The sequence below is a fragment of the Orcinus orca genome, chromosome 20 (genome assembly GCF_937001465.1).
Source record: "Orcinus orca chromosome 20, mOrcOrc1.1, whole genome shotgun sequence".
NCBI lineage: Eukaryota > Metazoa > Chordata > Mammalia > Artiodactyla > Delphinidae > Orcinus > Orcinus orca.
In genome coordinates, this window is record NC_064578.1 from 47,532,167 (window position 1) to 47,556,688 (window position 24,522).

The 24,522-nt window shown below is 56.2% G+C and overlaps 2 protein-coding genes across 6 annotated transcripts in view; one reads left to right on the forward strand and one right to left on the reverse strand.

Moving 5' to 3' along the window:
* The first annotated feature begins 6,336 nt into the window (after positions 1-6,336).
* On the forward strand, positions 6,337-8,675 carry CNFN (cornifelin). 3 transcript variants are annotated; one of them, XM_033430893.2, is made up of 4 exons: positions 6,337-6,473; positions 7,651-7,758; positions 8,216-8,352; positions 8,449-8,675. In XM_033430893.2, exons 2-4 carry the CDS (start codon positions 7,653-7,655, stop codon positions 8,536-8,538), a joined length of 333 nt encoding a protein of 110 aa, XP_033286784.1. In that variant the 5' UTR covers positions 6,337-6,473; positions 7,651-7,652; the 3' UTR covers positions 8,539-8,675. The 3 variants fall into 3 exon arrangements, with proteins under 3 accessions (XP_033286784.1, XP_049559795.1, XP_004271290.1); XM_049703838.1 differs by having other exon boundaries at positions 6,415-6,439; XM_004271242.3 differs by lacking the exon at positions 6,337-6,473 and adding an exon at positions 6,493-7,195.
* MEGF8 (multiple EGF like domains 8) overlaps positions 8,555-24,522 on the reverse strand; it is a 47,661-nt gene continuing 31,693 nt past the window's right edge. For all 3 annotated transcript variants that reach the window (XM_033430892.2, XM_004271241.3, XM_033430891.2), the window contains 7 exons: positions 20,568-20,775; positions 20,215-20,374; positions 19,596-19,788; positions 18,943-19,113; positions 18,650-18,780; positions 18,018-18,150; positions 8,555-15,823 (listed from right to left, as the gene is read on the reverse strand). In XM_033430892.2, coding sequence (XP_033286783.1) covers positions 14,555-15,823; positions 18,018-18,150; positions 18,650-18,780; positions 18,943-19,113; positions 19,596-19,788; positions 20,215-20,374; positions 20,568-20,775 — 2,265 coding nt within the window. In that variant the 3' untranslated portion in view covers positions 8,555-14,554. The remainder of the gene's footprint in view (positions 15,824-18,017; positions 18,151-18,649; positions 18,781-18,942; positions 19,114-19,595; positions 19,789-20,214; positions 20,375-20,567; positions 20,776-24,522) is intronic.

Consider the following 24,522-nt stretch of genomic DNA (forward strand, 5'->3'; position numbering starts at 1 on the left):
ACGCAACGTCGTGGGAGCCAACAGGCAGTGGTCAAGGCTTCTGCCTGGCCAGAAGTTCAGGTGCAAAGTGGGAAGTGGTTAGCAGCAGATTGTGAAGGGCCTGGAGTGCAATTTGGACTATAAATGAAGGGCACTGGGAGCCACAGAAGGGCTTTGAGCAGGGGAGGGACAGGATCAGTGCAGGCACTGAAAGAGCCTAGTGGGAAACTGGGGAACAGACTGAAAAGGGCAAGACTAGAGCTCTGAAAGCAAAAGAGGAGGCTGGGGGCAGGGAAGACAAGCCCTGAGCTGGGGCAGAGGCCATGAAGGTAGGGAGTAGAAGTAGGGGCAGAGCAGATCCCAGAGCCATAACTGAGGTTGGGTAAGTGGGACTTATTGAGGGTGGAGCAGAGGTTACAGGAAGGCAAGGGGATGAAGGGGACACTCAGGTCTGGACAGGGGAGCAGGTGGACAGTGAGACTCTTTACTGGGAGGAGACTCAGGTGTGTGAGAGGTGGGTGAGGTACTGAGGGTTGTTTTGCACACAGATCAAAAGGTCTTCATGGGGCTTCCCTGGTGGCGCAGTGGTTGAGAGTCCGCCTGCCAATGCAGGGGACACGGGTTCGTGCCCCGGTCCGGGAGGATCCCACGTGCCGCGGAGCGGCTGGGCCCGTGAGCCATGGCTGCTGAGCCTGCGCGTCTGGAGCCTGTGCTCCGTGTCGGGAGAGGCCACAGCAGTGAGAGGCCCGCGTACCACAAAAAAAAAAAAAAAAAAAGGTCTTCATGAACACAAACAGGCTCAGGGACATAGAGAAGAGACTTATGGTTACCAAGGGGGAAGAGATTGGGGTGGGATGGAGTGGGAGGTTGGGGGTAGCAGATGTAATCTATTATAATATGGAATGGATAAACAAGGTCCTACTATATAGCACAGAGAACTATATTCAGTATCCTATGATAAACCGTAATGGAGACAACCCAGGGGTACATCAAGGAGGCAGGAGGAGTCAGGAGAGGGAGGTTCCCTCCTCTGAAACCTTTCCTGACCCACTAAACCCAAAAAAGACTCTCTTGGACCCCCCTGCCTCTGCCCACCCCTGCATATCAGTATGTGGGTCTGTCCTCCCATCTGACCAGGCCTCCTTGAGGACACAGCCCAGGCCTGATTCATCTTGGTTACCACCATGGCCCAGCACGAGGCTTAGCACATTGGAAGCCTCAGGAAATGTTTAAGTAATGGGTGGCTGAGTGTGTGAATGAACGGGTGCGAGTGAGTGGCTATGCGAGGAAATCCATGAGTGAGGTACTTAATGAGGGCAGGAAGGACGGAACGCATGCGTGAGCAGGACGGGTAGGGGCAGACGAGAAGCAAGTTTAGGGTGGGAGGAAGGGAATGGATGGATGAATTTCTTAGATTGTCCATCCAGCTCCCCGCTCCGCCTCAAGCCTCACCAAAGCTCACCGTTTCCCGTCCGAGCTACGTCCAGAACCCCAATACTGGGTGTGCTGTGAAGGGTTTACCAGGACAGCCTCGCAGAACGTGTCCACTCAAGAGCCGCTCCAGCGTCTAAGAAGCAGACCCCAACACCAACCGGCGAACCTCCTGACACGCCGACAGGACGGGCGGGGAGACTAGTCTGTCGCTGTCAGACTCGAGCTGTGGGCCTCGCCTACTAGGGAACTCGCCCTGCCCTGAGTGGCCCAGGGAGTTAGGAGGCGGAGTGTCTATTGGCTGGAAGATAATGACTGACGTCGTGGGTAGCTTATCACAGCTCGACTGCCGAGGAGTGCTCGCGTGTCAGACACGCCTCTAGAAAGACAGAAATGGGAGGTAGCTGAGGGCGTGGGCGACTGCAGAAGGACAAGGAACGAGGTTTCTGGCTGCACGAAGCTGGGCTGTTCGACGGACTGATCCTGTCCTGAGGGAGGATGAGAGAGTCCGGATTCCTTGGTCCTGAGGGAGGAGGAACGGAGGAGCCTAGACTTCTGAGTCTGAGGGAGGAAGAGGCTGAGCGTCCGGATTCCTGCATCTTGAGGGAGGGAGGAGCTGGGAACCTGAAGGGTCATGCTCTAGGGACCGCGATTCCTGGATCCCAAGAGTCACTGGCCTGACCAAGGAAGACAGATTTGGGGTTCGGGATTTTATGTGGCTCTGTATTGTACTGGAGCCAGGCCTTGTCCCCAGGCCAGAATTCTGGGTCCTGAGGTGGGGCTTGGAGTAGAGATGAAGAGGAAAAGGCTTAGGGGAAGCTCTGGCCTCGATAATGCTCTTTCCTCATCCCTGAAAGGGAACCCAGGGGCGGGTGCTGTGTGCAGAAGGAACCCAGAGCAGGAGGAGACTTGAGACTCATGTGGAAACAAAGAGAAAAGCATACATACCAAATGAGAAATTAAAATGCTGAAAACAATAAAAATAATAGGGGCTTCCCCAGTGGCACAGTGGTTAAGAATCCGCCTGCCAATGCAGGGGGCATGGGTTCGAGCCCTGGTCTGGGAAGACCCCACATGCCTCGGAGCAACTAAGCCCGTGCACCACAACTACTGAGCCAGTGCTCTAGAGCCCGCGAGCCACAACTACTGAGCCCGCGTGCCTAGAGCCCGTGCTTCGCAACAAGAGAAGCCACTGCAATGAGAAGCCCGGGCACCACAACAAAGAGTAGCCTGGGGCAGCCAAAGCTTTCTAGGTGGGTCTCTAGGTCTCTCTACTTTCCCCCAGGCCTTGAACCAATGCCTGCCAGAGGTCCTGGCACATCGCAGGGGCTCAGCAAATGCTTATGGAATGGACGGACAAACATCCACATCTCTCTGTGCAGCTCTTCCTCTGTCCCCATGTGTCCTCACAACACCTGCTTGGTGTGATCTTGCATTTACACCCACACAAGCAGAGAATCCACACACGGCATGTGCAATTACCTACAAAGACACACATGGGCACACAATCGTGGAATCACTCGCACTGACAACACACAGAAATATCCCATTCCTCATGCAAAACAGACACCCCAGTTATGCAGTTATATGCCCAGCCATAGACAGGCCATCCATCTAATCCCTACTAGGTCCATGAGCAAAGACTTGGTTTTATTCACTATTGTATCTCCAGCAACTAGAACATCATCATCATCCCCATAAACAGAAAAATGTTTCCTATGGTCCAGGTGCAATTCTTTACATGGATTAACTCGTTTAATCCTCTCAGCAACTCTATTCCCAGCAACCCATCTTGTAGATGGAAAAATTGAAGTCCACAGAAGTTTAGTGGTTTGCCCAGGGTTTCATAGCCATTCAGAGGCCATCAAGATTTGAACTAAGTTTTTCTGGCTCTGGAGTCCAGCATACAAAGCAACCACTCAAAAAATAATTCCTGCCTTAATCTAGTCAGAATTAGGGAATTTTCACAACTGAGACCACAGCCAAACACAGATGCACAGTAGGGAGAATCACAGGAGGGCAATACAGACGCGCACATAGAAAAGACCTCCTCACGTGTCACACCCCAGGACACAGGAACACGCAGAGAGGCACATCGTGACAAACCCCACACAGATGCACGGCACCCAGAGAAGCACACACCAAAGAGATAGATATATCTCTATACAACACACCCAAACCCAGACACGGTGACGCATCCAGAGCTCTGAGTCCCTACTCTTCCGCTCCCAGCCCCGTTGGGCTGGCCCTGGAGGACGCAGCAGGCTTACAATGGGAAGGGGGCCCCTTCACTTGCCTGCTCAGCCAGACCGGTTCCGCCAGTGCCATAGATGGCAACACCCGCCTTGTGAAACCCACGTTGGGCAACTGTATCCTGACCTGGCCTGGACACCTGAATTCTGGGGAGAAAGAGGCTGGAGGCCTGGACTCCTGGGTTCTGAGGGAGTAGGGGCTGGGTACCTCATTCATGGATTCTAGGGGAGGAGAGGAGTGGGAGTGGGACCTGGACTCTGAGGAGGGATTCCTGGGTTCTGGGAAAAGACCCAGGGACTTGGATTCCCCTCTTTGAAGGTAAGTTTCCAGATTGAGCAAATAAAAATACTGGACACCAAGTTAAAATGGAATTTCAGACAAACAGCAAATACTTTTTAAGTATAAGTATGTTCCGTACAATACTTGGGACATACTTATACTAAAAAAGTATTTGCTGTTTATCTGAAATTCTAATTGAACTGGACATCCTGCATTTTTTAATTTTTATTTATTTATTTATTTATTTATTGCGGTACGTGGGCCTCTCACTGTTGTGGCCTCTCCCATTGCGGAGCACAGGCTCCAGACGCGCAGGCTCAGCGGCCATGGCTCACAGGCCCAGCCGCTCCGCGGCACATGGGATCTTCCCGGACCGGGGCAAGAACCCATGTCCCCTACATTGGCAGGCGGACTCTCAGCCACTGCGCCACCAGGGAATCCCAACATCCTGCATTTTATCTGGCAACCCTGTTTGAGGGGGATGCAGGCCAGAAGCCTGGAGACGCTGCCATGCTCACTCCTCAGCCCCCAGCTCTCCTCTTCCTGCCACTTCCCTCCTCCTCACCCCCAAGCAGGCCACCTCACAGCTTTCCCAGTCCTGATTTCCTCACGTACATGAGTTTCTGTATCTATCTAATTGGGGCCCCCAGGCTGTGTCAGAGTTGGGAGAGGAAACTTGAGGACAACTCAGGTTGTTGTCTTGGAAGACCTAGGGTCTGACCCTGAGTCACCTGCAGCCCATGGTCTGGACAGCTGGGGGATGGGGCTCTGTGGCTGCCTCCATGCGGTAAGCCTCAGGATGGGGAGAGATGCTGAGAAAGGACGCAGAGGCTCCAGGATAAGGACACTGAGACACAGAGCTTGGGAAGAGAGACTCAGAGATGAGGAGACAGAGAACCAGGAGAAATTTGGAAACAGATCTGCAGAGATGAGGAAAGAAGGAAAGGAGAGATTCAGAGCCAGAGAGACAAAGATGCGGAGACGGGGGTGGGGGCGGGGTGGGGGACAGGGACCCTAGAACAGAAGCGGGGAGAAGATGTTTCCCAGACATTCAGGATCCCGGACCAAGTGATGGACACTGACAGACAAGATGTTGCGTGCTGCCCTTAGGTCTGGGGACAAGGACAGCAAGCCATCTGGGTGGTGTCAGGAAATTAAGGATTGTGGGGGGAAAGCTGGGATCCCAGACCAGCAGGGTGGTCCACCTCATCACCCCATACTCATACCCAGTGTGGTGACAGCATCACCTTCTCTGCAGCTGACACCCCAGTTTTCCGGTGCCTCGTACAATTTTGGAGTGACACCCGTGGTGGGAACCCCACCCAGCTCTAATTCTGCTTCCTTCACTGAGTCACCTCCAACCCCGCCAGACCTGTTGAGGGGAGACTTTGGTGACTCAGGCCTCCAGGCCCCCAGCTCTTTCATCTCCCAGGAAGACAGCAGTCTGGGTATCCCAGGACCCCTACCCCACTCAGGGATGCAGCCTAGCTTAACCCCAAGAGTCTGGACGCCCAGCCCCCTCCTCCCTCAGACCCAGGAGTCCAGGGCCCCAGTCCTCTGCTCTGTTAGGACTCAAGTGTCCTAGACCACATCCACCTCCCTCAGGAACCAGAAGTTTCTCAGTCCCCAGCCTCCTCCCTTCCCAATTTGGATTTGGGTGAGGTGTGTTTTTTTACTTTGGTTCCAGCATGGGTCACCCCCAAAACACACTGCCCCCCATGTGCCCAGTGGCCCTGAATGGGGGCACAAAGCCCCTTCTCCCCGGGAAGTTGGGGCCTCACTAAGGATGGTGGGAGAGGGCCCAGTGGGAGCCCACTCTGCACTCTCCTGCACCACCAGCCTCTCTCCTCTCCCTGTTTCCCTTCCCTCTAAGCCTTGGCATGGCCAGTGGCTGGTACCTCCACTCACCTGACACTCCACCTTTCTATCTTTGTGTCTTTTTTCTGAATCTCTTCTCCCCCTTTCTTTTTATTTCTCCCCAGATCTTTGTGCCTCTCTGTCTCGGCATCTCTTTCTCTCTCTCTCCATGTCTTCTCATCTTATCTCTCTGAATCTCCTTGTCTCTCTCTCCCCTCTGGGCCTCTCCTTCTGTCTCTGTCTCCCATTCCCTTCCTATTTCTCTTGTCTCTTCCTCTCTTTTGGTGTCTGTACAGCTGTGCCCCTTGCACCTCCCCTCAGCCTTCTCTCTCCCTCTCTTGGTCTCTCTGCCCACTTCCCTTTAGATCTCTACTCCCAGCTCCTCATCCTTGGACCCCCTCCCCCACGATTTCCTTGGTCCTCTGAGGCCAGGCAGGAGGCGGGAGAGGGGAATGAGGGATGGAGAAGGAGGAAGGGGAAGTCCCAATGTGGGGAAGAGGGTCAGCCAGACCGGCTTGGCTCCCTGGGCATCTCTGTCAGAGCCCCACCCAGGGCCACGTGGCCCGCCCAGATATAAGCAACTCAGTTCCCAGGTGTCACCCACACCTCTGTCTCCATCGTCGCTGTAGCAGTCCTGCAGGTAGGAGCATCTGCCCACAGCCTTCTACTCAAAGGTTGGTGCCTCTGCTCTCTTCTCCCCCCACCCAACTCCACTCACGTCTCTCTGCCCCCTTACATGTCTCTGACTGTTTACCTCTCTGGACATCCCTGTCTTTCTCAATGCCCCCTGTGACCCACCCCCCTTTCTCAACCTGATGGCACTGAGTTGAAGTTGGAAGTTCTGGGGGCCAGTACCCCCTTTACTAACCCTCTTGGCTGGGCCATCAGATGTGAGGCGTTTCTCTTCAGCTCACTGAGCCTCAGTGTGCTGTCTGTGAAATGGGCTTACAGAAAAACAGTACTGGGCAGGTGTGAGTGTTACTGGTGGCATCTCTATAGGCACCTACCTCTGATCTCTTTCTCCCCTTGTCTCTGACTCTGCCTGTCTCTGTCTTTTGGTCTTTCTCTCCAGCTCTGCCTCTGGTATGAGAAGGGTCCTCTGGGGTCTGTGGGCAGCTGTAGAGAGATGGGCGAGTTTCTCGCCCCCAACCCCATACAACCCTATCCCATGTCTCTCCTAACTGGCAAGCTGATATGGCTCTTTCTCCCCAGCATCCTTACCCCTGAGAACCCAGCCCCCAGTGCCCCTGCCCCTTGCCCTGACCTCCCCCAGTATCCAGCATCCCTTGGACAGATTCTGACGCTGTCACCACTGCCACATCTGCTGTCCCCAACGGCCACCTCCTCAGGGCCAGCAAGATGCAATTTGAGATGCACGACAACGTGAAAGGCAAAGGTGGGATCGCTGGATGGAACCCCAAACCTTCCAGTCCCCGGAACATGGCCACTTCCTTCCCCTGGGCACCCTGGCTTCGAAGACAGACGGCGTCTGCCTGCACCCCAGATGCCCTGACGTGCAGGGACCCAGGTCCCCAGGCCCAGGCGTGGAGGAACCGGCGGCAGGTCTCCGCCCCGCCCACATGTGGCGCCAACCTTCCCTAGACTTGCAGGCTCCCCACCCACCCCACCTCCAGCCGAACCAGTTGTACAGGAGACACCAACAACAGGGACAGACTGGGATGTCGATGCCCAGATGTGGCATAAAGAACAGGGGAGGCACAGTGGTGTCCCCTCAGTGGGCGGCCTGGTGGCCTCGCCCGGACTGCCCAGCAGAGGGAGGGGCTGCATAGGTGCAAGGGCCCAGGAGGTGCTGCGAAGCTGCCCGCTGACCCCCGCCTCTCCCCTCCGCAGCCATGTCCTACCCAGTGACCAGCCAGCCCCAGGGTGCCAGCAGCTACCAGTGCCAGCTCAGTGACTGGAACACCACTCTCATGGACTGCTGCAGTGACATGCCCATCTGTGAGTGCCTGCCGCTCCCTCTCCAGGCCCGGGGAAAGAGCGGGAGGGGAGCGAAGGTCACCCCCAGCCCCTTCCTCGCCCTACTAACCCCACTCCCCGTCTCCTTCCTTGGACCCTGAATTCCCAGTCTCTAACCCTCATGCCTTCCTGGGACGCCCGACACTCCCTAGGATCCCGGCCTCACACCTTCCAACTTCCACTGGGACCCTCAACGTCCCCCTTGCACCCTCACTTGTCTTCCTTGGGTCCCCAACTCCCCCTTCAAACCTTATTTCCCAATCTTGAAACCCCACTCTTCGGACCCCTAATTCCCTCTGGGACCCTCACTTCCACCAACACTCAGCTGCCTCTGGGCCCCTCAACCGCGCGCCGCGGACCCCGCCTAGCCCCTCCCCGAGGCAGAGCCGGCCGGTGGCACCCGGTGGGCCCCGCCTTTATTGCCCCGCGTTCCCTGCAGGTCTGTGCGGCACTTTCGTCCCTCTGTGCCTCGCCTGCCGCATCTCCGACGACTTCGGCGAGTGCTGCGGCACTCCCTGCCTGCCCGGAACCCTGAACTCCCTGCGCACCGGCATGCGCGAGCGCTACCACATCCAGGTACGCGCCGGGCCCGGGACCGCAGGAGCCGAGGGCTGGGGACGGGCCTCCTGGGATGCAAGTTAGGACTGCTAACCTCTTTCTCCCACCCTCCAGGGCTCTATCGCGAAAGACTGGGCGGCCCTCACCTTTTGTTTGCCCTGCGCCCTCTGTCAGATGGCGCGGGAGCTGAAGATCCGAGAGTAAAGACGTTCCCCTCACCTTTCTCCTTTTCCACCCGTCATGCCTGCCCTCCTCTGCCTTCTCCTGGGAGGTCCTGACCCTCCGCCCTATCCCGCTACCAGAAATGCACCCACAATAAAAAAAAAAACCCTAAAAACCAACTCCGCCTACATCCTTTTTTGTCCCAGGGAAGGAATCTGGGTGGAGAAGGAGGTTTGGTGAGGGAGGCGGGGACACAGGGAACATGCCTAGGTGTGGAAGGAGTTCCAGAGTCGAGTCAGATGCTTGACCCGGATCTGCTGTGTGCGACATTGGCAAGTCTCTTCCCTCACTAAGCCAGGGAGTCCTCACTAACAAAGGAAAACCACCAACTCCCTAGCTGCCTACCTGAAGCTCCGCCCAGAGCCTGAAAATTAGCCAAACCAGAAAGGCTGTCTGAGGACTGTCCGGGTACCAACCATTCAAAGAAAAAATTAGGAGAGCCCCCCTGCTCACTCAATACCTGTGGACTCTTGGCCTGCACACAATCCTAACAGATGCGGAGGCTCTTTGTCTTCAAAGCACAGAACTGTCAGGTTTAAAACTCTCTAGAGCTGAAAGGCATACTCAAGGATCATACAATTCAATCCACCCCCTTTATTGAAAAGCGACTAGCAGATTAGAAATGTTTGGGTCTCAAAGTTGGACAGACCTGGGATTCAATCTTGACTCTTGCCACTTACCAGCTGTGTTCTCTTAGTAAATTAATACACCTGAGTCTGTTTCTCCCTCTGAGGATAATCCCTAATATGTCATATGGCTACTGTGAGAGCAAGAGATGGAACAGATGGAAAGACCAGAGTCAATTTAACAAACTGTTGTTAATATTATTATTATGTAATAATGTATAACTATTCTAATATTCATATATTATTTGTATTATTTGCTATTCTTCTCTCTCTGTGTGTATTCAACCATCGAGTGACATTCTTCACTTGGAATGTCTAATAGGCATCTTAAGTTTAACGTGTCTAAGACCTGACCCCTGATTCCCCACCGCCCCAAGTCTGCTCTTCCCACAGTCTTCCTCATCTCAGGAAATAGCGAACGCCATCCCTTCTGTTGCCCACTTTCTCTCTCACCCAGTATCCAAACTGTCAACAAATTCTGTTGGTTCTACTTTCAGAACAGATCCAGAATCTCCCTTCTTCCCATTCTACTGCGCCTCCTTGTTCCAACCACCCTCCTCTTTGGCCTAAACAAATGCAGTGGCTCCTCACTGGGCTTCCTGCCCTAACTCCACCCTTTTAGGCTCTTCCCCACGGAGAAGCCCTGTGGACATCTGAAATAGTTCACATGCCTCCTGTGCTCAGAACCCTCTGCTGGCTCCTCCTGCACGTAGTAAACGCCAGAGTCCTCAACGGCGGCTCAAGGACCCGCACCATCTCCCTCTCATTCCCTCTGTGGCCTTGCCTCCTCTTTATTCTCGCTACTCCACGAGTCTCTTGGTTGTCTCTCTAAGATGTTAGGCGCGCTCCCACGTCAGGATCCTGGCACTGGCTGTTCCCTCAACTCGGAACTCTCTCTCCTCAGATGTCCCTATGGCTCACTCTTTCACTTCTGCCCGCATGTCATCTTAAGAGTGAGGCCCAGGACTTCCCTGGTGGCGCAGATGGTTAAGAATCCGCCTGCCAATGCAGGGGACGTGGGTTCCATCCCTGGTCCGGGAAGATCCCACGTGCTGCAGGGAAACTAAGCCCGTGCGCCACAACGACTGAGCCTGCACTCCAGAGCCCGCGAGCCACAACTACTGAAAACCACGCTCCTAGAGCCGGGGCTCCGCAACAAGAGAAGCCACTGCAATGAGAAGCCCCTGCACCGCAATGAAGAGTAACCCCAGCTCGCTGCAACTAGAGAAAGCCTGCACGCACTGATGAAGACCCAACGCAGCCAAAAATAAATTAAAAAAAAAAGTGAGCCCCCCCACTTCCACCTTACATTAAAGAGCAAGTACCTACCTCCCCATCCCCCTCCTTCACTGCCTTGTTTTTCCAGTCATTTTCCAACATACCGAATCTTTCATTATTTGGCTCCCCACTGGCTTGTCAGCTCCATGAGAGCAGGGACCTTGTCGACGGCTATATGTCCAGAACAGTGCAGAGCCCAGTGGAGGTGGAGACAATGTGTGATCACAGGTGGGAGACGTTGGCTTAGAAAAGGGAAGAGATTTTAGAGGTAATACAGGGGGGCGATGGAAAGTCAGACAGGCTTGTGTCGGAATCTGGACTCGTCTACTAATCTGCCCTGAGTTTTGGGCAAGGGACTTAATTTCTGAATCTGCAGAATGGGGGGACAAGCCCATACCTCCCAGCTGTGACGCTGGGAAGATTAAAATACTCATGCCAAGCACCCAGCACAGCGCTGGAGTGCTGTAGGCCCTTGGTAAAATTTCTCCCCTTCTCCTGAAGTCCCTAGGCCATCAGTGGCCACACATGGGCTAGAATCCAGGTCCCTAGCATCCCGTGTCCAGGCTTTCTCTCACTTCACCACAAGCCCCTTGCATTCGGGTGTGTGGGTATCAGGGAGAGGCAACTGCTGAGGGTTTGACGTGGAAAAGGAGGAACACATGCTGTGGGGCAGTGGTACAGGGGCATCTGCATAGCAGTGACAGGAGCTGAAGGGAAGGTGGCTCTGTGCCCCAGAGGAAAAGTCCAGTCAGTGCAAACGCGCTGCTCAGGAAGGCAAAGTCACAGGGTGACTGCTAATAAGAGACCTTACCAAAGGGTCCAAACACAACATGGAGGAGCCATTTTTTTTTCTTTCCCCTAAGCATTTAGCAGGACCTGGCAGGGGGCCAGCACTTTTAATTAATTAATTTATTTTTGGATGTGTTGGGTCTTCGCTGCTGCACGCGGGCTTCCTCTAGTTACGGCGAGCGTGGGCTGTTCCTCGTTGTGGTGCGCGGGCTTCTCATTGCGGTGGCTTCTCTTGTTGTGGAGCACGGGCTCTAGACGCGCCGGCTTCAGTAGTTGTGGCCCGCGTGCTCTAGAGCGCAGGCTCAGTCGTTGTGGTGCACGGGCTTGGTTGCTCTGCGGCATGTGGGATCCTCCCGAACCAGGGCTCGAACCCGTGTCTCCTGCATTGGCAGGCGGGTTCTTAACCACTGCGCCACCAGGGAAGCCCCCATGGATGAGTCTTGAATAACCACCTTAACTCCTTTCTGGTTATGCGGGATGACCCCACTGGCCTCAGGACTCCCTGAGGCAGCGTGTCCCACTGCTAGTCGGCTCCCCAGTTGGGAAATTCTGCCTTATCCTGAGCAGATATTGACCATTTTGAACACCTACTCCTAGTGTCCACTCTGTGCTGAGACAGCTAGGTCAACTTATGCCAAATAAAGCAGTCCTTCCTTGGGAAGTGGAAGAGCCTGGTGGTCAGGAACATGGATGTGAGAGTCAGGTCTGGGTTCAAATGGCAGCTGTCGCTCAACAGCTAAACAGTGTCTAGGAACTTCTGTCTTCTCATCTGCAAGATGGGGATTACATGGTCCCTACCTCATAGATTTGATTGTTGGAAAGATCATGAGAGCGAGCGATCTAGCACTGGTGTTCAGTAAAATGTAAGCTCACAGTCACATCTTGGAGGTTAGGTACGACTATCAGCTCATAAAGGCAGAACGTGTGGGCAGAGTAATCCCTGAAAACTCCTTAAATTGCTCATAACGTCTGAAAATACCATGATATTCACAGGCCCCCTAAATCCAACACATCGTCATGTCCTTGGCTCAGAAGCAGATGAAGCAGCCGGCCTGTGCCTAGGGGCTGGGTCGTAAGTACACGGTGGAACAGCAAGACTCCCACGCTGAGCGAGGCCCACCGACGGGATGATCTCCCACTCCCACCTTCCCTCGCAAAAGCGCTCTTGCTTGGCCAGGGGACTGGTGGATAAAGGCTCCCATGCTGCTTTTGGTTGGGGCTGTGAGAATCTACTTGAATTAGAGAAAGCTCACCGTGCTAGGGCCTCACCTCAGTCTTTGCGCTGCCTGAATTCTCTTACGTCAGGGGCCAGAATAAAACCCACACCTGGGAGCGAGGCAGTCTGTTTTCCTTCCTGAGACGAGCAGGGGTCTCCTTGTGACAGGGATCTGGGCAAGGGTCAAAGGCCTCACTGCCCTCATGTCCCCTCAGGTCATCCCTCCTGGGGAACAAGAGCTTCTGTAGTGGCACCACCCCCGCCAGGAGACACAGTGAAGAGCCAGGCTCAGGCCACGCGGCTTGGAGGGGGCACCAAGATAAGGACATTTATCTGACTTAACCAGCTCTCAGGTGCTGGGTCAGAAAGCCAAGACGGCCCATCCGCTGCACACAGACAGCACTTGGACACTGGATCTTCCCCACACTATTTGTTGCTTTAATCGCTCCCCCTCTTTCAGACGGCCTCTGAGGGCACACATGGCCTCAGACGGAGAGGAAGACACGGGGCCCAGCTCTCCAAGGTCCAAAAAAACAGCTGAGGGATGGAGTCTTGGGAAAGGAGGAGTCCCAAGTTCAAGATGGTTAGGATGGGGTGGGGATGGGGGGCAGAGGCGGTCCTCAAGGGGCAGAAGGGCTCAGCAAGGTGGTGGCTGGGGTGAGGGTAGGCCCTGGGGAAAAGCCAGATGCTGCTTCAAGGCAGCATTGTCTGGGAAGAGAGCTGTATGTTGAAAACTCTGCCATTTCTATTCGAACCCTGGTGTCCCCCACCCAACCCTGCCCTTCCCGGGGCGGCATCTCAGGCAGGGGCTTTGTCTCCTTATGCCCCCTCTGAGCACAGTGACCCTGATCCTGGGGTCAGGTACCACCACCTGAGCCTTGTCCCTCCAGCCTAGCGGTGGCAGCAGCAGCGTCCTGCTCTGGCTCGCCCCTGGGCTGCCTCACTGTCCCATCTCTTCTCGGCAGCGTCCCTCACCAGTAGAGCCAATCCCCGCACTCAGCTCCCTTTGCTGAAAAGACTCCGGGTGACTGTGTTTCCCTGCTTGGACCTACCCGAAGAGATGTCTCTAAAGGGGATCTTAGGTCTAAAGCTGGACTCCTGGTTTCCCCCCACAGCTCCAGTCTGCCCCGTCTTTATAAACCCACCTTCCACCCACAGTTTGGGCCACAAAGTTGGGGTCAGCCTGGACTCCTTCCCTCCCTCACTCCGACGTCCACACCATCGTCACATCCTTCCACCCACAGCCTGCATCTGTTCCCGACTCCTCTTCTCACGGCCACTTCCCTGATCTGGCCCATCTCTTGTCCCCCTGCTGCCTCTCTTTCACCGTCCCCAGTCCACTCTCCACAGAGCGGAGTGACCTCTTAAATACATCGGATCCTGTCATTCTCCCTCCTAAAACTGTCCGATGGCTGCCCAATGCCCTGAGAATAAAACCCCAAACCCTATGTGTGGCCCACAGGCCCTGGGTGATCCGCCCCTGCCTGACCCTGACCTCATCTCCTCTTCACACGTGGTCTGGGTCACACTGGCCAGCTTTCCGATCCTTCCAATAACAGAAGCTGGTTCCCGCCTCAGGGCCTTTGTCCTAACAGTTCCCTCTGCCTGGATCCCGCTTCCCACAGCTCTTCCCACAGCCAGTTTCCTTCTTAAAGTCTAGCTTCGCACAGGGACCAACTGACTACCCCAAGGTTCATCACAGCCATGTTCCGTTGCTACCTCACGGCACTCGTCCCATTCGCCATGGTCTGACTCATCTGTGTGTGCGTGCGCATGTGCGCGCATGCCGACGGGATCCCTTCACTAGAACCTAAATCCCACGAGATCAGGGAACCTTGGCTGTCTTGGTTCCCGCTCTGCCCAGTGCCTTCAACAGTGCCTGGCACATAGTAGGTATTCAATAAATAATTGTTGAATGCAGAACAAAGAAGGCCTGTCTGGGGACCCCCCCACCCCACCCCACCCCACCCCACCCAGGGGAAGGAAACCAGAGGTCTCTGAGGACACAGTGTCCCAGGTGGAGGGGCCCCAAGTCCAGGGCGGCCCCCTCAGGGGACTCGACTGCTGTGGCTGAGGGTCCCACCACGGGTCAGAGAGACATGCTGGTGAGGTTGTCCTGGCTCAGCAGTCCCTTCCGGCCTGCACCAGCCCCGTGCCCACCGCCCCCAGCACCCCCGCTCCCCCCACAGTACTCATGCAGCCTGTGCCGCAGAGTGACAAGGGCTGACCCCAGGCAGGCGCCGTTGGGTGCATGGGGCCCGCCAGGCAGCTGGAGCAACAGGGTGGCAACGCCGGCCATGCCATCTTCAGTGGGCTCAAGGGTGATAGGCCCGGCTCGCAGGCCAGCGGTGGTGGCAGGGATGGTTGGTGGGCAGCAGCTCCCTCCCACGGGTCCCCAGGGCCCGCCAGCCCCCGTCAGCAGCAAGGGTGCCAAGAAGGGCTCAGAGCGGCGGAAGGCGGGTGGTGGGAGCCCGGCCGGCTTCCAGGCGGGGGCCGGGGCGGCAGGGTCGGGTGGGAAGCAGACGGTGACCTTGGCGAAGGGGCGGCTGGCCATCTTGGTCATTTCTTGCAGGTGCCGGCGCTGCTCCTGCCGCTGATCCAGGGCCTGCTTGGCCTTCCAGAGCAGCACGCAGAGTGAGAGGAAGAGAAAGAAGCAGGAGAAGAAGACGGAGAAGAAGACAAACAGGTCGATGTGGGCCTGGTCCTGCCGGAAGAAGAGCAGGCCCTGCGAGTCGGCCGAGCCATTAGCACTGGGCCCACTTGGGTCTCCCACGCCCAGCAGGAGCAGGTAGAAACGGCTGGACTTGAGGGTGTGGTGCTCGTGCGGGTAGGTGATGACCAGCCGGTCCCGCACGCCACGGACCACCAGCACCACGGATGGCTCTGTCACCGTCACGTAGGTGATCAGGCCCCGTGGCCACACCTCCCGCACTCGTGGCTCCGCTGGGGTGGCCGGCCCACCTCCGGCCCCAGGTCCCCCCAGATCCCCAGCCCCCCGGGGCCCACCGTCAGCAGGGGGTGGAGGGGCTGGGGGAGGCGGTGGCGGCTGGATGTGTACGGTGTGGACGCCAGTGTCGGGGGCCACACGGACCACGAAGGTGTCATAGGAGGTGGAGACGTAGAGGTCCACGGCGCCAAAGGTCACATCCAGCGTCAGGCGGATGTCCACATTGGTGAACTTGGGCTGCACGCCAAAGAGGACAGTGCGGCCGGGGCCCAGAGCGCGGCGCTTCGGCTCGTGGAAACAGTTGGTCTGGGACGTGGGGTCCAGGCAGTACTCCTGCTCCACGGAGATGAGGCGGTAGCACTGCTGGCCACCCAGCGGGCTCCCGTGGAATGACTCCCGGCACTTGGCACACTGCGGGCAGGGTAGGGAGTGGAAGCGGCCATCAGAGCTGAACTCAGGGTCCAGCCCTCCTCCAAGGAGGACTGACATTTTGTACCTACTGGTAAGTAGCCCCTGCCCTGGGTTTCCACAGTGTCCCAGCAGCTTCCTTGTGACCCCCCTGGATTTCCCTGACACAGTGTGGACACTAACAGCATCCTACACTCCAGCACTGCTGTTCCTGGTGTCACCCCAGTGACCAGAGCACCCTAGTGGCAAGGCCTCTGGAACTCTGAGGCACAGCAATGAAGAGCTCTGTTGAATCCTGGCTCTACCTCCTCACTAGCTGTGTGGCCTTGGAATAGTGACTTAACCTTGCTGAACTGGAGATTCTTCCTCTGTACACAGAGAGTAAACACTACTGAAATCACAGGCCCAGCACAGGTGAGCCAGCCTTGCCTGCTAGCTTTGCTGTTTCTGGACTATATTGGGTAGGTCCTGCCTCAGTGCCTTTGCACTGGTTGAGCCTCTGCTTGGATCGCTCTCCTGCCTGCCCCGCACCACCCGCCCCATGTTTGAATGTCTTTACTCAAGTGTCACATTCTCACTGAGGCCTTCCTTGGCCACTGTATCTACCATTTCTGCTCCCAACATTTCCTAGCCCTCCTTTCTGCTTAATTTTCCTCCTTACTGCTCATCACTAACACACTACATGTCTGACATATTCATTTGTTGGTTGCTGGACTCCTCCATGAATTCCCTGAGGACAGAACATTTTGCCTGTTTTGTTCCCTACTGTGTCCCAATGCCTTGCACAGTGCCTGGCATATATTAGGTGCTCAGTAAAGAGGTGTCGAGTGAATGAGTTGGCTGGATAACAGCTATTTTGATTCCTGTAGTCCAGTGGAAACCACTCAACCTCTGGGATTGACCAGGGTCAGTCCAAGCTCCAAACCCAGCCAGCTGTCTGACCTGGGACAAGTCTCTGAGCCTCCTTTTGCTCTTACGCCCACAGCTCACCGAGGCCCTAGCACAGCCTTCATGAGCCTTCCGTGTCTGTGCTGTCTCCACTGTATCTATGGCAGGCACTCCTTACATACTAACCACTACTGCTATCATTAGAAGGTAAAGAAACTGCTGTTTCAGAGCTACCAACAGAGCTGCTGGAGGAGGAGGTCTGAATTAAGCTCTGAAGCTGTCTGTTTTGACAAAGACCAATGGGCCTTTTGATTATGCATCAAGCAAGCAAAAATTCTGGGGACTTCCCTGGCGGCCCAGTGGTTAAGACTCTGAGCTCCCAATGCAAGGGGCACGGATTCGATCCCTGGTTGGGGAACTAAGATCACGCATGCCGCACGGCAAGGCTGAAAAAAAACGAAAGAAAGCAAAAATTCTGGTCTTGGATGGAAATGTTAGGGGTAAGGCTTGGGAAGCTCTTCGCCATTTTGGGCGTAGTCGCATCTTTGCCAATAGACGGGTAGGGAGACTGAGGCGAGCAAGGGATTCTCTCTTCCTTCTGGAACTAGAGAGAAGGTAGGTGGGTGGGGTGGTAGGAGCTGTACCCCAAGGAAGGAACATGGAATATCCCCTCTGTGGGAGGTGAGCCTGCAACACAGTAACCAACCAGGCAGTCAGTACAGGGGCTCCAGGAGCCCCCCAGCTGAAGAAAGGGGATATGGACTCAAGGGGAATTTGCATATGGGTATTAGTAATAATATGAGATCCCCTACTGGCCCCAAGTGATCAGGTGAGGGCCACCACTTGAGCGAAAACTTGCCTGAGAATGAAGCCAACCCAGAGGACAGCAGAGTCAAGACCCAGGGAAAGAAGGGCTCCTGACTGCACTGTGTGAGCACCCGGATCTGCCCATTCCTCAAGTGGACTCCAGACCTCAGTTCTAAGAGCCAACACATTTTCTTTTTTGCTTAAGCCACTACGAGATGAGTTTTCTGGCATCTGCAGTCTTTAAGTTGTGACTATCCGTACTGGAGTCCGTCTCCTCACCTCCACCGCCCACAAGAGGCTCATTTCTGGGATCCCAGCAACACCACCCGGGGCCTGAAACTGACTAGGGCTCACGAACAGTCTATCAAGTTGACCTTGATCCCCATGACCACTGATATCGGAACCACGTTGTCAGTCCTGCCCGGGCCAGGCTACCTCATCCCAGCCCTGACCTCTTCTGGGCATGGGGCCCTTGGCCCATATCTTGCTTCTCCAGCCGCACCTGGTATTTGTAGCAGTCTCGGCGGTCACTGGGGGAGCTGCCCTGGCACGTGCCCGTCTCTGTGTTGTTCTGACACGGGCAGCCTGTCCCGTCCTGCTCGTTACATGTGTCTGCATGGCCATTACACTGACATCTGAAGAGAGGGAAGAAGACGGGGGTTATAGAGCCCCCACGACCTACAGGGGCCCAGGCTGGATGCTGTAAACGTGAGCTCCAACCCATGAGGCCAGAAGAGGAAACTGAGGCTCACAGAGGTCAAGCCGTTTACCCCAAGGCCACAGTGTTGGTAAGTGGCAGAGTCAGGATTAGAACCCAGGATGGACGAACTCCAGGGCTTACTGACCATGCAGAAGGAAGGGGGTGGAACGGGGAGGCTGTCCTGAGGCCTCTCCCTCAGGGCCCTCTCTCTCTCTTTGCCCAAGAGTCTCCACCAGGGCTGCTCAGCAGCCTGCGTTTCAGCACTGGCCTGAGGGAGAGGGTCTCCCACCTGAGCCTAGTTCTTTGCCCCCAACCCGTGCCTCAGGGGATCTCAGCCTTTCCTGACTGAGGGCAGAGGACTGGGGAGAGGAGCCTGGCTCCCAGAGCTGTTCCTACTGAGCGGGGCAAGGGTTCCTGGCCCCCCTCCCACTTACTTGGTGCACTTCCCGTCGAGGAGGAAGTAGCCATGGAGGCAGCTCTCACATTTGTCCCCATAGCTATTATTGTGGCAGTTCACACACACAGCCTCGTCTTCACTAGGCCCCTCTGTCACCCAGTTTTCGATCTGGCCAAGGAAGGACAGGGTGATCACAAAAATGCACGGACCAGCCCCTCCTCCCTCAGAGCCAGGAGTCCAGAGCCCGGCAGCCTCCTCCTCCCTCAGACTAGGAGCCCCCAGCCCCCTCCTCCTTCAGACCCAGGAGCTCGGGACCCCAGCCTCTTTCACCTCATCCGGATCCAGCGAGTACTTCTCCGGCTCCCTCCTGGCCATTTCAAGCTCCTTCCTGGAGACGCAGACCTGGCTGTTGCCCCGACAAAAGGCATGGCAGGGCCGGCAGGTCCCGCCCCCCACGGCTGAACCCACGAACAGGGGGAGGCACTGCTCACAGTGGCTGCCCTGGAAACCAGGGACAGGGCGGTCAGAGGGGGTGAAGAGCCACAGTGGGTGCGAGAGCTGGGGGAAGGTTCTCAGAGCACCAGGGGAGGGCAGCAACAGCTCAGGCATCTGGCTTAGGCAGTCCCAGCCCATCTGCCATCGAGCCCTCTGCCTTCACTTGCACACCTCCAGTGATGGGGTTTCACTCCCCTTCAGCCCCAGTGTTGCGCTCAGAAAGCCCTTCCCCACAGGATCCCAGATGCTCCTCCACGGGATCCCCCTCCCCGGTCCAGTAGTAATTCTGTCCCGCTATCCAGGGCGGCCCCTCTGTGGTACAGACCCAGATGGTGTCCCCAGGGTCCTCTCATACTTCCTTGGGATAGGGCTAGGCCCCCTCCTCCCTGTGCCTAGCTCACTGGGGCTTGGAAGGAGGCTCAAGATGCCTGAGTGTAGGCTGAAGGCACAGAGGCCCGGGGCGAGGGCCTGAGGTCCCGGACGGACACCTTGGTGTGATTGTGGCAGAGCAGGCAGTGGTCGCGGGCCCCCACACCGGCGCACTCGCTGTGGCGGTTGCAGCGACACTCCGTGGAGCAGTTGTGGCCGACAAAGCCGAAGTGGCAGCGGCAGTGGTCGGGCTCCACGCATGAGCCGTTCACGCAGCCCTGGGCGCACACGGGGCGGCACAGCCCCGTCACGCTGCAGGGGTGGGGCAGGAGTCAGCGCAGGGTAGCGGGCTGCTCCCTCCCAAAGGCACACCCAGCCGTCAGCACGGTCCTCACCGCACCTCTGAGGCCACCACCGGCCAGCCCACCCTCTTCGCAACTAGTCCACCCCCCAGTCCACTGCATCACTCCCCTGCCCCGGGTCCAGCCCAGCACCTCCTCCAGGGGCGATGACCCCCTTCCCAGGGTATCCTGTTAAACTAACTGACCAACCTTGCCCTCCACGACCTAGCCCCCGCCCTCACACCCTCCTCCACACCTTGGACTATGTTTTCTTGCGTCCCACTTTGATCCATGCCCCGTCGTCTACCGCTCCCCACAGACTCTCCCACCCCACGGTCTGCCTGGCCCTGCTCCCCTCAACCCCACCCAAGCCCCCGCGTCTGGCCTGTAGCCTCACTTGTCCATGGTGTAGCCCGTCTTGCAGCTGCACTCGTAACCGTGGGGCCGGTCATGGCAGTTCTGTGTTTCATTGCAGTCGTGGTGCCCGTTTGCACACTCGTCCTCAGGGGGGCAGGACAGGAAGGCCCAGGAGGCCCCAGGTCGTCCACATGTCAGCCCTGGCACGAGGATACAGGGCTTCACTGTGGAGGCCTCTGAACCACTCACCTAGCCACCCGGGCCCTTGCTCCCCCTTCCCCTGAGCGCCACCTGTGAGAGCCCCCGGCGGCCCTCCACGTTCCCTGAACCAACCCCACGTCAGAACGCAGACAGGAGCCAGCCCCACTCACCCCATCCAAAAACCCGTCTCACCATCGCGGGGGCCGCTGAGTCCACCCTCCAGGCAGCGGCCACCCCCATCCTGGCCCCCCCAGGCACACCAGCCACAGTGGGGCCGCCGCAGGCACAGGGCGCACTGTGTCGCCTGAGCACAGCCCAGGGAGCAGCTCTCGGGTCCTCGGAGCAGCCGCCCGCAGCCTCCAGCCATACATCGCAGGGGCAGGTAGGAGGGGCTCAGACACTACAGGGGAGGGGAAAGGGCAGAGAAAGAAGATCAAGCAAACACCTCCTGGGTGTCTTCCTGGATTGCACCCTCTTCTCAGAGATCTCACCCCTGCTGGCCACAACCGGGTGGACCAAAATGGACATCAGCTGGGGTCATCACATTCTCCCTCCTCAGCATTTGTAACTAGCAGTTCAGACCAGAAGTCAGGCTAGGGACATCCTTGAAACTAGATTGTGTAGACTAGGGCTGGCTGGGCCGTTTGGATGAACGAATGACAGCAAATGAAGAGAACAGAGAGAGGCAAGAAAAGAGCAGAGACAGAAGGAAGCAGAGATGAGAATCACACACCCCAAAGACAGGGAGACAGGCAGCTTTCCAGGCTCCACCTCCAGTCCCTGGTAGGGCCTGGCTGCACTTTCTACCTGGGTTACAAGAGGCACCACTGTGTTGGTCTAATGAGCCCCTTTACCCACCTGGCTTGGGATGCAGCTGTTTCTTACAATCAAAGAAAGGCAATGATCCCAGGTGGAAAAAGAAACAAGCATCAGGAGGGGGGTTGCCAGCCACAGCCTCTTAGAACATGGACCCAGCTGCTGGGGCAACAGGATCCGCCCGCCCTTAGCTGGGAAGTTGAGGAGTCCGTGGTCAGGACTCAGCAGCTCACACACCATCACTTATTGTGTCCTGGGACCCAGACACGGTGCTCAACGAGGTTCACACTCCTGGAAACTTACCTCAGTGTATGAGAGCATTTTATTTACGGCTTGGGCCTTAAGTAAAGTACAAGAGGAAAGAGATTAGTCTAGGCTGGCTGTCTGGAAGCACTTAGGAAGAAACAAAGCAACCATGCAGTCCTGAAATAGAAAACCCTGATAGCTGTGGCCGGAGCTCTGAGTCCCTGTGGGTTATGCCGGTGATGAGCCGAGCCTGGCTGAACTGCCACAGCCAAATGCTCCTCCAGGTTAGGCTTCCAGATCTGAATTTAGTGCACCCCTTGACAAACAGAGGGGCAACCTGGAAGGGGGCCAAGAGAAGCCCGAGGCTCCAGTCTGCTCAGCACTTTCTGCTGGGACCCCCCCCTAGTGGCCAAATGTGATTGCTGCCCAATACCATAAACTGCATTTCCTGTGTTCCTGGAAGAGATGCAGGATCCTAGCTCATCTGCTGACATATGCCCACAGCCTAGCAAAGTGCCCAGCGCAAGGAAGGTGCTCTATGAAGAATTTGGTAAAAGGACAAAGGGAAGGAGGGAAAAAGCCAGCCAGCCAGCCAGCCAGCCAGGGAAGGGAGCACCTTGTTGTCTGCCCCAGGCTCTGAGGCCAAAGGCATTTAGAAGAACAATGCCTGACTGTTAAAATACGGCTGCCCTTGAGCGAAATCACAACAGGTCTGGTCTGCGCACCTGTTATGATTGATCTGTGTTTTTAAAACACTCGAGCCAACAGTTTTAACTGATTTTCCCAGAAATCAGAAGAGCTGGCAGCAGCCCTCTGACATTCCCACGCAGCATCAGCTCCGCGCTCTCCATTCAGCCGCCCCACCACCCCCTCCCGCCTCACACCTCCTGAGCTGCCTGCAGGCTCTCTGGTGTTGCCTTCCAGTCCCTGGGATCCCAATAAAAACAAATAATGGAAATCTCAATAATATTTAGGGAGGACGTGTATCACCGGAAGGACCCCAGGCTTGAGGACGAGAGGCCTCTGCTCGTTAGAGGTGCCACCGCAGGGGACCTCTGCCCTTGCAGCCACGCTGAGAGCCCCACGGGGAGCACCCCCCACTCCCAGCCGCTGCACTGACCCTCTTGGTGTGACCCAGACAGCGGAGACTGGGAATCCTCCCAGTGGGTGGAACATGGGGATGTTACTGACTTTTTACTGAATAGCAGGCCGGGCTCCACGCTCTACATACATTCTCCCATCTAACTTGGACGACCTTCCTATGGGACGGTGTGGTATGACACAAAAATGTATCTGGCCTTTGTCCCCGGTTCCTGGTACTGAGCTACTAAAACACATAGGGGTTCCTGAGCGGTGGGGACGTCTTTTGCTGTTCATAAGGGACCCCTTTTACACCTGAGTTTATGCTTACGGGGTGACTTAGGGGAGTCAGCCGAAAAAACCAAGCGATTAGAGCCCCACCCACCCACCGGGGGGTCAGGGGAGAGACTGAGCTCTATAAAAACACTTGAACCATGAGATTCAGGGGACTTCCCTGGCAGTCCGGTGGTTAGGACTCTGTGCTTTCACTGCTGTGGGCTGGGGTTCAATCCCTGGTCGGGGGACTAAGATCCCGTAAGCCGCGCGGCACGGCCAAAAAAAAAAAGAACAACAACAATGCGATTCAGAGAGCTTCCGGGTTGATGAGTGCATCCTCTGGGAGGGCGGCATGTCCAGTGAAGGCATGGAAACTGCGTGCCTTGCCGATTCACCTCTTCTATTTGGCTCTTCCTGAGCTGTATCCTTTATAATAAACCAGTGTGAGTAAGTAAACGTTTCTCTGAGCTCTGTGAGCCATTCTAGCACATTATCAACCCTGCAGAGGGGATGGTGGGAACCCCCAATGTACAGCCAGTTAGCCTGGATTTGTGACTGCCATCTGAAGGGGGAGCAGTCTTGTGGAACTGAACACTTTAACCTGTGGGATCTGACTCTGATTTCACGTAGATAGTGTCAGAAATTAACTGAATTGTTGAACACATAGTTGGCGTCCAGAGAACTGGAGAATTGGTTGTTGGTGTTGGAAAACACCCCAGACAGGGTCTGTTGACAGCACTCCTATTTTACCAAAGACTCGTGTAGGCTCTTGGGTTGTGAGATGGTGAGTAATCACACCTCAGTTGGGTCTTGCACAATAAAGATGAATGAGGAGTAGGGCTTCCCTGGTGGCGCAGTGGTTGAGGGTCCGCCTGCCGATGCAGGGGACACGGGTTCGTGCCGCGATCCGGGAAGATCCCACATGCCGCGGAGCGGCTGGCCCCGTGAGCCATGGCCGCTGAGCCTGCGCGTCCGGAGCCTGTGCTCCGCAACGGGAGAGGCCACAGCAGTGAGAGGGCCGCGTACCGCAAAAAAAAAAAAAAAAAAGATGAATGAGGAGCAGACAGACTCACAACTCTGGCCCAGTAACACTGTTTCTGGATATGACAGCAGTAGCTGAAGCTTTCTTATCTCCTGCTGGGGTGGGGCTGGGGCTGACTGCCTGTGTCTGCCACTGGGACAGCTAAATCATGCCAGGCAGAGGCATCTTTGGTTTTTTTGTTTTGTTTTGTTTTTCAGCCGTACCGCACGGCTTGTGGGATCTTAGTTCCCTGACCAGGAATTGAAGCCGGGCCCTCGGCAGTGAAAGTGTGGAGTCCTAACCACTGGACCACCAGGGAATTCCCCCCAGAGGCGGGGGAATTATGAGACAGCATGCACTGGGCAGCCAAAGGGTGGACTGTACCTCCCCAGACCATGCCCATGTTCAAGAATCATCTCTCTAGACCATAGCCATAGATGAGGGGTGGGTCTGAATGGCTGTGTCAGAAGCAGTGCTCCTTCCCTTCCCTGGCCACACCTCACTGGACCACGGCTGGACATCTAACTCATGAGCTGAGCTGAAGTCTTCCCTGAGAATGTGAACTAACAGAAGAACACAGAGATGACTGTGGTCTCTGGAATTAGAAAGTCACATAGCGACTCCCCTGGTGGTCCAGTGGTTAAGAATCTGCCTTCCAATGCAGGGGACGCGGGTTTGACCCCTAGTCGGGGAACTAAGATCCCACGT